Source organism: Tetrao urogallus (genome assembly GCF_951394365.1).
Source record: "Tetrao urogallus genome assembly, chromosome: 2".
Taxonomy (NCBI): Eukaryota; Metazoa; Chordata; class Aves; order Galliformes; family Phasianidae; genus Tetrao; species Tetrao urogallus.
Window position 1 is genome coordinate 19965212 of NC_136814.1, and position 12533 is coordinate 19977744.

General features: G+C 34.2%; 1 protein-coding gene across 1 annotated transcript in view; it reads left to right on the forward strand.

Moving 5' to 3' along the window:
• The window catches only part of USH2A (usherin), a gene marked incomplete at both ends in the record, with an annotated part of 372871 nt that overhangs the window by 127501 nt on the left and 232837 nt on the right, over nucleotides 1-12533 (forward strand). The window contains 5 exons of the mRNA XM_079550589.1: nucleotides 1077-1207; nucleotides 7504-7630; nucleotides 8031-8132; nucleotides 9640-9828; nucleotides 10361-10491. Of these exons, the coding sequence (XP_079406715.1) occupies nucleotides 1077-1207; nucleotides 7504-7630; nucleotides 8031-8132; nucleotides 9640-9828; nucleotides 10361-10491 (680 nt within the window). The remainder of the gene's footprint in view (nucleotides 1-1076; nucleotides 1208-7503; nucleotides 7631-8030; nucleotides 8133-9639; nucleotides 9829-10360; nucleotides 10492-12533) is intronic.

The window sequence follows — 12533 nt, forward strand, 5'->3', positions numbered from 1 at the left end:
TAGTAAAATTTAATTACAGTAAAAGTATAGATCCAGCATAGACTCAGATATCCAGTTTTTCACATTAAAAATGTTGTGGCAAATTAAGTCTATGGATTTGTAATTTTCTTATTCCTATAAGGTGGAATCCAGGAGGTGGCTTAAAAGAAAGGTATTCTGGTGGTGGTTATCCGACAGTTGTTTATTCATGATTATACTTGTCTAAAATGGATACATAATTGAGTTGTTTCATTAATGTGTTCTTAGATTTTTAGTGAGTATATTGCAGACAGTTATATTTAGGAGTCGTTTGTGTGGTATTTGATATTTTATTTGTAGACGTAAATAACAAAAATGTTTTACTCTATGCCATTTGAATGACGTTTCATGTGCTGATGCAATGACTTATCAGAAACCAAATGGAAACTATTGATAATAATCTGGAATTTTTTTTAAGTATAGGTAATTTATTATTTCTTGGGATATTTCTAGCTTTTGTTAAAACTAGCTCTTTTCCAAGTATTCTTTTTTAAATCAGGTACCATCATATATATATATATATATATTTATGTCTGATATGCATATGGAATATACGCATACACAAATTAGGTAGCTTGGTATCAAATAACATTACTCTTCTTAGGAACACTTCAGTTTAGTAACCTCATTTCTGCTTTCATGATAGGAGTCTTAAGGGACTGGTAGAAATCCACATATGAAACTGCCTGTTGATCAAATATTAGAACAGGATCCTAATATTTGAATTGTTTCCTTAAGAAAGCAATTACCTACTAGCATGAGTAACAGTTTTATATATATATGTATATATATATATATATATATATTTTTTTTTTTTTTTTGTGGATGAGTAAGGGCTCTGAAATCACAAACTCTCTCTCAAAGACTGACTCAGAATGGGTTATGAGGATTTTTCCTACAGTTACTGAAAGGGCTTAAAATGGACAGAACTTCCATGCCAAGCTTTTAGTTTGCCACTTCACCGCTGTTTTTAAATTGATGCTCTGTTTATAATTACACTATCATAATGTGTAAGAACTATTTTACTTAATGACTATTTGCTTGTTCTTTCTAACCAGGTATTAAAGTAAAATTTAAAACCAAGGAACCTGATGGTTTAATATTTTTCTCTGCTTCACCTGGAAATCAAGAAGAATATATTGCACTTCAACTGAGGAGTGGGCGTCCCTACTTTCTTTTTGATCCACAGGTACAACATTAACCAAGATCATATAAGAATAGCTATATTATATATTCTAGTAGTTTTTTACCTGCTTATCTGTTTATTTATTTAAATTGAGTCAAGTTAATTGTCTCTTCAGAACCAATGAACATTTAAATAATAAATCCATTCTCATTTTTTGTTACATTAGCTACTATTTACAGCTTTATTTTTACACTTCATGGTGTTGTTTTGTCAGTACCACCAAACACCACGATAAGGTACCAAGACTTCAATTAGATGGAAGTATTTTTTGTATTGGCAAGAAGTATCTTCCAGCACTAATGACTGTAGAAAAGACAGAAGTAATCAAGGAAATGTTATAAAATAAATTACACAAAATTAAATTAAAAAAAAAAAAAGACTGCATCCCTTTTATTTTTGGGGGTATTTTCTGTTTTATCTAAGATACAAAATAGATATATATATTTTTTTTCCCATGAATCATGGATTGGAGAGAGCTTAAACTTAAATCTTTATTCATCTTTAACGTTTTTAAGTTTGTCTTCTCTAGTGGCTATAATATTCTTAAGAATAAATGAAAGCTAGAACTACAATTATTGGAAAATACTTTATGTAAACTACTTATTTTTGATTTGAGTGATCAGCAGCTTTGAAATATTTTTTTTTAAGCCCATCCATTTTCTACCACACATCCTTCTTTTCTTCCTGTTCTCCCTTCTGCTGGATTCTCTTCCCCTCCCAGTGGCTTATTCCTTCCTGTTCATTGGGAAGTATGGACTGATGGAGCCATGGTCTGCAGCTTGAGGTTGCATTTTCTGCAGTGGAGGAGGTCATTTCTAAGGTTTTATCAAAAGGACAAGAGAGATCAGGCTTCTGATGACATATTTGTACTGGAGTTTTAATATTGTAATTTTATCATGTATTAATATCATAGTGTCCAGAGATTCCTGTTTGGATTAAGGTTGAATTGTAGCTGTTGTAGTAGGAGCACAAATACATAAAAGTTTATTCTTATAGATTTCGGTCCCATAAGAATTGCTTTGCAGCATCCTGGAAATGACAGCTGTAATTAGCCACCTAGGGTTTTCACACAGTGCATGAACAATCTGGCCTCTAACAGATCCAGGAAAACCTGCAGTCAGGAGTTCTTTGTCCTCATTTGCCATGTAACTGGAAGCAAATTCTGAAAGAAAAAGCAGAGATCTTATGTGCTCAAGGATGCAAACTAGATTCACAAAGGTGGTAGGCATCTAAATCTTGCTAATTTGTTAAATTTATAGCACTATTCTTTAGATGCTCTACTTGGATTTGTAGAGACAAACCTAGACATAGTAAAAGGAAAATATTTTTTGTTATGGTAATGCATATTTACCTAAATGAGAGTATATAAATATTCCTGGCCTTCTTGTGCTTAATTCTGCCCTTCACTGAATCTATGTAGATTTGGTAAGAATCATAGAACGTCTTGAGTTGGAAGCGATCTCATACATCAAATTTCACTGCTGTGAGCAGTGTTATTATCCATTAAATTAGGCACTCAACCATGTTGCCCAGGGTCCCATCCACCCTAGCCTTGAACACCTCCAGGGATGGGGCTTCTACAGCTTCTCTGTACAGCCTGTTCCAGCATCTTATCACCCCCTCATGTGATCTGAATCTCTCCTCTTTTAGTTTAAAATCATTCTCTCTTGTTCTATCACTACCTACTCATGTGAAAAGTTGATTTCCCTCCTGTTTATAAGTTCTCTTTAAGTATTGAAGGCTGCAGTGAGGTGTTCCTGGAGCCGCCTCTAGACTGAACAAGCCCAGTTCCCTCAGCCTGTCCTCAAAAGAGATGTGCTCGAATTCTCTGAGCATCTTTGTGGTCCTACTCTGGACCTGCTCCAAAAGCTCCTCATCTCTCTTGTGCTGGGGGGCCAAGACCTGGATGCAGTACTCTAGATGAGATCCCACAAGAGCAGAGCAGGTAGGGGCAATCTTATCCATTGCCCTGCTGCCGCCCCTCTTTTGATGCATCCCAGGATACTGTTGACATTCCAGGTTGCAAGCACACAGTGATGGTTCATGTTGTTTTTCATCTCACTAAATCCCCTGAATCCTTCTTGGCAGAGCTGCTCTCAATGAGTTTTTCTCCTAATCTTAACATAGATCTGGGACTCTAAGAATGCCATATCTGCCTTGTTCAAAGACTTTATTGCATCCCTATTACTACCAAGCATGCTATAGTGCAGTATTTTATGTGACTGCATCAAAATGTAGCAATTCTATGGCCAATTAATGCAACAAAGGTTTTCACTGTCAGTGGCAACTAATGAGTTCCTAGGTAGCAGTGAAATTTCTTGTTTGTTTTATATTATTAAACCTAATCCTGTTTCAGTGTGCCAGCCCTTAACATTCTTCTTGCAATGATATTCAAATCTTTTTACATATTAACGAAGCTTTCCAAGTTTGTGTCCTCAGTAAGTTTTGTAGGATAACCCTGCTTTTTGAGCTGCAACCCCTTAGGAAAAGGTAATGATTGAACCTTGAGGATTTTTATTAAATGACTTTTCTTCAGCTCAGTTGTTTCTTTCTGAATATAATTGACTGTTGTCATCTCTTCTGCTGCCTTCCTATTCATGCAACAGGTCCCTATAACTTTTTGAATGTAGCTGCTTACTGTTTGCTCTTCCTATCCTGTAAGGTCAGATATGTTCTGTAGCACCAGTTCTCATTCCTTCATTAGTGTATATATGTATACAAATATTTTAATTGCTTCTTATAGGCATAGTTTGGTTTCCTAATCAGGTTATATGCATTATTTTCTCTAATTATGGTCATGATACATATAACAAACACTTAGGGCCCTGCCTTTAAACACTTCTATTAAAAACTTCAGAAGTTGTTTTTCGTCTGTGTCTGCTGCTCTTTATCTATGCCAACCTGGCATAATATTTTGTGCTCCACTCCAGCTGCATCCTGTCACAGGTTAATTATTTTTACCCCAGTCCCTTTCAGGATTCTTGTATGTATCTTGTGGTGAATAGTGTATTATTTCTTTGCTATACCTGCATTGAGGATAGTCCTGCCAGATCTTCCTAGTCAGGAATCTTCAGGTACTTTAATGTCTTCCTTCTCTAATTGTGAATTTCAGATATTTTTCTTCCTGTCCATTTGTACTTCCCTAAGCTTTACATACACCATTACTCATCTGTTTGTTGTCTGACCCTCTCTTTTGTCTCCATTTCATGTTGTCTGGCTGCTCTTTTTTCCTTATTGCTTTACTGTCATTCTTTACTTGTTTCTACTTGTTCTTCAGGAGGCATGAGGTTTTTTTTGTGCTAATTGACCTCCTCCTTGGTCTTGTCTGCATAGTCACATTGTTCATAGATCTTCCTCTAAGCTTGGTGTTTCTGTGTTTCTGCAAATCTTCAACTGTCTGTGGAGTCTCTAATGCTCCCCCATCTGATTTTATAGTTATCTGTCATAGGTTACAGGTCATTTGTTCTATATTTTTCCCAGGGAAGCACTGAATGTTTTATACAAAGTGAAATCACTAACAGTGGAAATTTAAGGCTAATCTTAATGAAATTTTTCCTTAGTGACTAGGACAGTCTTCTGAGGACAGAATTTCAGGATTCTGCTCCTGATACTGGGGGAATTGAATCCAGCTCTTCCTTCAGAAGTTGATACATTCACTAAACTTATCAGCAAAATAGCAGTTACTTTTGTCTGATGTTTGTTGAAAGGTCGAAGTAGTAGAATGCAGTCTGAGAGTTAGCTTTTATTCCCAAGTAAAAAGGAAAATGGAGAATACTGAGTTATGAATTTTGTCTGTGCTTTGCTTCTTGTCACTGGCAAAACTTCGGTACTTTTGCATTTTTTTCAGACAAAAGATTTTGACATTTTGACAAAAATTTGGATATTGAAAAAAACATAGTGGTAGACTTACTTCTGGACTTTGCCACCTAGCCAATAGCTTTGAAAATCCATATTTGTGATCTTTGTAAATCTTTTCATGAACAGTACAGAGAGCCAGAGATTTGAATTTATCTACATACTGCTGAAAAATGAAGACTCAGTATGTGGCTTGACAAAATAATCCAAATTTGGTTCCCCAGGAGTGATTTTAAAAATGCAAAACAACACATTTCATGACAAGGTATTTGAGTGTAAACACAGAATCACTCAGATGGTTCTGGATAAAATGTTACACAGAAGAGGCCTTCAAGGCAGTACAATCTGAATTCTGAACTCAGTTTTTTCCTTCCTTTTTTTTTCCCCTGAAACTAAACAGGTTAGCACATATGGTTGTGTGGTCTCAGATTGAATGCATTACAAATAAACGTGGTTTCTGATGTATAAAACTATTAATGCTCTAGACTGTTGCCAAACATAATATGAAGAACCACTTATTCAGGCACCTGATCTTTAGAATGCAGCATCGTTTGTAACAATTTTAACGCTAACTAAGTACACTTTGATGAGACAGCATTTAATAAAATGCTCATTAATTTCATCATTAGCAAGGGTATGCTAAGAAGTAAGCCAGTTTCTTATGTCACGCCCAATTAGCATCCCATGCTAGTAATCCCATTAGTATTGTTGAATTCACTAATGGAAAAACTAATGGGCATGCTACCAGGGCACATTAATTGGGCATGACACCAGTTCTGGTTTTAATTATTAAACTACGATAATGAAATGTGTGTTTGTAAAATATTAAAATGTTGAAATAGAGGAGAAGACAATAAAAAATAGTACATGAAAATGTGCGTGTTAGTATGTAAGGATATATGGATTTGAATTATTATCATGGGATTGAGTCCTACTGATAAACTATTTCAATACTAAGATGTTATCTGAGTGGATGAGAAACATGCTATGTAAATATTCATGGAAAATGATTTTTTTCTATAACTGAGTACACATGTACACATTATACGTATTCTCATATATAGGACAGTCCCCAATTGAAAATACACCACATAATGCATACAGTACTAAAAATCTTCATGATGAGAAGCAATTTCTCTTAAATGCACACCATTTTCAGTGCAAAATACAATATTCCGACAATGTCATTTAAGTATTAATGCAATAAGTCATTGTTTTTATCAACAGGTTTTCTTCATATGTACAATTCAGTCTTTCTGCCAGAAAGCACTAGAAACAATTTCTGAGCTGTTTAATTTGGACAAAATTTGGAAAACTTTAGCAAATTATAGAAATTGCTTTTGTGAAACTTAAGCTACAAAGTAACTACAAAGATTGCAATTCTTTGATATTAAACTTTCTTTGTGCAATGTAATGCTTTACCATTCACTCATGACGTGATGCATATGACAATTCTATTTCGTGAATTCAACTGAATAATACTGAGTTACCACATGGTGAAAGTAAGATATAAAGATCTGAGGGAATATTACTGGAATTACTTGGAAAGCTGAATACAGTTTGAATATAAATCCCATGTCAATTCTTGAAGGAAGTTATTTTATTTTCATTGCAACACAATTTAAATTTATACCTTGTTTTGATGGTTTATAGTCTTGAGATTTGGTTTGGCATCTGCCTCTGTTATTTTCCTCTTACTCAGCAATTCAGAAAAGGTGCATTTGATTTTTGTCATGGAAATCTCTAAATTTACCCCCTCATCTCATTGTATTCTTTTGTTTTACTAAAACCAGGGTAAAAAAGAATATTTTTTTATAGTCTGTACTTACATAATCTTGCACTATACAAGCATCCTCAGTAATTACCTTCTAGGTTTTTTTGTTGTTGTTCTGAACCTCATGGTGTGACCTTTTCTTTCGCACTATGCCCTTTCACCCAAAAACTCAGTTCCTTTTGATACCAAGTTAAAAAGGAAATAACACGCTTTCTCTTACTGCTGTATGAATGCTCCTGTGTTTTGAGTCACCTCCAGCAAATATGCTCTGCAATCAATGATCCTGATATGAAGGTGCTTTCTGTGGAATATACGTTGAATCATGTCCCTCAAACCACAGAAATCAACAAAGTAGTTAAATAGAGTCTTATAAGTAATCAGAAACCTGGGTGACATGACCGTCAATATTTGTGCCTCATCCTCTTTTTCATCGGGGGAACAACACACAATTTTCTATTTTTGATAGAAACTGACCTAGGTCCTTCATCTCTTACTTATTTGAGAAAGTTAACTTTGGGGGGAATTAGTAATAAACTTCATTCAGTATTCAGGAAGAAACTATACAGAGGAATTTTGTCTTTATTTTTGGATGTTGTTACACAGAGGAAAAGTAGAAATCTAAATCTTTCCTACCTAATGTTCTAAATCGGATTCTTCTATTAATAAAAAGGGATCTGCAGTAGCAGTCACACCAACCAATGATGGTGGAAAAGAGTACAATGATAACAGTTGGCACCAAATAATCGCTACAAGAATTCAAGCACTGGGAAACATCACAATAGATGGGCAGTACACAGGTAATCAATCCAAATTTGCGTGATTATTTTGGTATTTCTCAGGTTATTGCTCATTTGCTTAATTTTCTAGTATTTTCTTAATATTCTTAATTTTCTTAATAAACTTAATTTTCTAGTTGGTCATCAACAAAACAAAAAATGACTCAGTTTTATGACAAAATTGCTTCTGTTTTGTCAGTGCATCTAAAATGAAGAGTTTTTCTTTTTGTGCTTTTGATCTTTTAAATGTGTTGATGTTTTTTTGTAAGTTATTGTTGTAATTAGTTCCAGGATACGTATGTACAGGAAAATATTAGGATGTGTGTTACATCAGCATCTCTTCTAACCAATGTCAACATTCTGTTGAGATGAAAGTCTTGCATTCAATGTTTGCAGCAGAATAATGACCTATGTTGTTTAGGTTCATCCTCGGCCACTAGTGGCAGTACCATTATTGGAGAGAACACTGGAGTTTTTGTTGGAGGACTTCCACAGGGTTACGCTATTGTAAGAAGGGATGAAGGTGAGTGCAATTGCAGTTTGTATTATGTAGTGTACATGGAATCCTAGGCAGGGGCACTGTCTTAACTGCCTTTGTAGTATTGACATTGTGCCAGGGACACAGTATGCACAATCATTTACCTAATTGTTTTGATCAAAATTAAGCCTGTACAGTTTATCTTTTGGGAAAAAAAATATAGCTGAATTTCATCTGCACTAATTTACTGTTGCATCTGATAAGGTCTGTGCATGTTTTAGTAAGTTTACATACGGAATTATAAATCTGGAAGCAATTTCTTATGTAGGCAAATGTATTGATGTGTTCTATATTCTAGATTCCTAAGTTATTTTCAAAAAAGGCATAAAAATTGTTTTTAATAGCTTAAGGACAAGCTGGATTGAGAAATAGAACATACTGGTCTTTTTTTTTTTTTTTTTTTTTTTTTTTTTTTTTTTTTTTTTTTTTTTTTTGGACCAAAGTAGGATCCTTTGGGGATTGTTGCATAGAACACAGTGGTGTACAAATATTCATTCTTCTGCTATATTTCTGTGGGGCTAGATCATAGCTGACTTCCACATAATCAACAGACATACTCCTTCGCATATAAACTTGGTCTATATGCCAGCAGTGTATTCTACCCAGGACTTCTGTCTAAAAAAAAAAACAAAAAAAAAAAAACAAAAACAAAAACAACAACAAAAAAAAAAACCAAAAAACCAAAACCAAGGTACAATCAGTTGTCTCAGTGAATTCATATCAGTATTTGTTTTTTCATATAAATCTGAAATCAAATTGTTTCTTAAGTTTACATTCCTACCACTGATACGTATGTGGAATTTATTTGATGGCTTGCATTGCGGTGCATTTCAGTAACTTTTTCTTTCCCTTCTTTATTTTAGCTTAGTAAAACCAGCAGGTTGTGCATGAGTTCTTCTAAACACTGGTTTCATAAAATTATGTAGGAATGTCTACCTCAAAAATTTCAGCTAAATAATGAAAATGAGATAAACTATAAATAATATTTAAGAGGAGGCTATCTGTAATTCCAGCTTTATATGGTTCTTTTTCCCCAGTAAAGAAAACGAGAAACAAGCGTAATGAATGATTAGTATTTATTTTATCCAAGGGAGGAAAGAAAGACATCCTAACGAAGCATCAGCTGAAACCTTTGCAGTGCTGCTTTGCTCTTTTTAGCAAATTCATGCCTTTCTTCAATAATTGTTTTGGTTAGAGAGGATAAACATAAAACCTTTCCTTGGAATCATCATGGAGTTGATGTTGTCAAGCTGAAGGTACCTCTACATAGTATCTGACGCTCAACATTTTCTAGCCACATGGTAGTAGCTGCTGTCATTAGTGACTAGACAGATTCATGAAGTTAGCTTAGTGACAAATTTATGAAGTTAGAGATGCTAGTTCAATTCATACATGCACATATATGATAAGGAGAGTATGTACGAAATGTGAATTCCTCCCTATGCTTATTTGCAAGTGATTGGCTTTAATAAATTGTTTTTCTTTCCTGCAGGGATGAAGACAGTAATCCAGAAAGGCTTTGTGGGGTGTCTCAGTGACCTGTTTTTGAAAAAAATGTATACTCCATATGAGTACTGGGAATCTTTGAACTGGCAGAATGCAGAAGAGCAAAACAATGTCTATCACATTTGGGAGGGATGCCCCGTTGTCCTCTCAGAAGGAGCACATTTTCTTGGCAAAGGTAGTTTGCCATATTGTGTACTAGACAAGTATGTTCTTGAGATCTAAACAACGTGCATATCGAAAGTATTACAGTGACTTGATTTCCAAAGCAGTGTTATTTATATAGGATTGTTTTGAATGCACTAAAATTAATTTTACGAAATACTTCACTGCCTGGAATAGGAATTGCTTTCACAGAGGTGGTGCTTCACTAACAGTGGTTAGATTTGCTGTGCATGTTAAAAATAATTTTTGAAGAGAGTGTCTGTATTCCCTCAAACACCCCAGATCACATTTCTGTAGCAAATCTTAGGATCTTGTGCTAGTTTCATTTGTTCATAGTTGTTTCATAGTGACAGTACGCTATGGAGAACTGTCCTTTTCACAAAGCTAAATTGTAAATGTATAATTGTTAATCTAAAAATTTTTCTTGAAACCTCTGAGTTCTTCGTGTCAAAGTAGAAGGTAGCATCTATATTTCTGTTGTTTGTTTCTTGATTCTATCTTTTAAATTTTTGATTAAATTATTTATGTATTTACTTTCTCTCAAGGTTTCCTGGAATTGTATTCAGGTGTTTTTAGTGGTGGACAGGAATTTGAGATCTCCTTCAAATTCAGAACAGATCAACTGAATGGATTGCTTTTGTTTGTTTACAATAAGGATGGTCCAGATTTTCTTGCAGTAAGTTTACAAATCAGTACTAATAACTATATTCAACTGTTGAGTTTGCTTACTAAGATACAATGATTAAAGAAATTCCAAAGAGTTAATTTTGTTTTGCTTGTTTTCAAATGCTGCACACAGAAATGTGTATGGAGAGTAAAAAGCCTCCAACAGATGCTCAAGATAAGTTGTTATTTTATATCATAAGAAAGGTATCAATATACAAAAAAGCAAAATTATTTAAATAAAATATATATTATTTATATAATATATATATATATTATTTATATATAAATATAGTTGGATTAGAAGTGACTACGAAATAATATAAAATATTATAATATGAAATAATATGAAATAGTATAAAAGACTAGTATTAAAATGAGTTGTTTCACCTCTGATTCATTTATGATTAACAAGATTTATTCATTTTGATTCAAAATGTAAGTCAGTGTTTTCACAATACTGTGGAGGAAGCTGCACAAGTCCTTTACTAAGCAAATCTTGGAGAGATACTCATGAGCTTTTCTTTCGGTATCTTTTTAACAGATACCGAATTTATGTTTGGGATTTTGGTTAAGGTTGAACGTAATTTTTTACATTTTTTCAAACTCTTTGTACTAGTTACATAGTGCTGGGTTTTTATACTTTTCTCCTCCCAGTGGTTTTGAATGTAATGAGGCCAAGGTCACCATTGCATAGCGGGTTTACTGTAGTTATAACTTGCACCAACATTACAGAGGATTGCACTGAAAGTAGTATCTCTTCTTAGTTGTTCCAAGAAGCAAACATTTATATTTAGACACTTTTGAATCTGTTGGTACTCTTTATAACCTGATCTGCCCATTCCATTTTTATCTGTTTATTTATTACTTTGCAGCTGTTCTGCTAATGGCTTGTAATGTCAAAGCCTGTTTTATGGCATGGCGTTATATCTAATGTGTGCTTTCTTTTAAACTTCTGACATAAAGCAACTAAATATATTTTCAGCCTTTTCAGGTCAGCTATAACTTACTCTGTATTTATTTTTTATATTACTATTCTAGCAGATTGGGTTTTTTTCTATGTTTTGAATTCTCCTAGAACTGGCTGCTTCCTCTTTTTTAAGCAGCCTAGTTCAGAAATAATAATAAGTTCCAGTAGCAAGTTATGCTAATTATATGCTGTGGCTCAAGTTTGGTCTTCAAGTAGTAACTAAGATTGTGGGATTTTAGCGTAAGTTGTTATATATACTAATATCCCACTCTGGGCTGGAATGTGTGGATGAAATTTACAGAACAAAGGCACTGTGGACAAGAATAGGGACAAGTATGGGTCTTTGATTCTTCTGGAGATTTTTGTGGCAAGTTTTCATTTCTCTTGCTCTTTGGAAGGATGACAGAAATATGAGAAAACTTTTGATTGTAAAGGAGAAAAGGGACTTAGTAAATTGAAAGTGCAATGAAAAGCACAAAGTAAGCAAAACAATTTTCTTTTCTACACATGCCTCCAAATTTTTGCCATTTATATGTTTATATTATTTTTAGCACAAAAAATTGTGGCTTGTTTTTACCGCTCTTTTTCTAACCTAAATAGTTTTTTTTTTAATCTGACTTGATACCTGGCTGTGATATCTCCGTAGCTTTAAGATGTGGAACTTTAAAGTGGATGAGTGCATGCTTTTCCAACCCTTGCAGCATTGTGTTGTGCACATACATAATGATGACAGAAGGTTTTTCCATATACTTGAGCTCACAAAAAAGGTTAATAGAAAGTGAAAATGAGGTGTGTAGCATGTTGTGCATGAGCTATGATGTCTTTGTTAGGAGGTTTGGTCAGGAGACACTTGCACTGCAAAGCAGATTAGAAGCCATACATAGCTCACTTATCCTGAACACAATGTATGATGGTATTCCCTGACCCATTCCTTTGCATAGATCACACTTCTCTTGCTAGCTTTATAGTTTTGGAATGACACATGGCTGGCCTGCTACCAAACAACCAAGGAGTCTGTCTTGTGTTCTGGCCAAGACAAAATTATGTCTTAGAAAAGTGCTTTGTGTAAAGGTCATTTCTTCCAT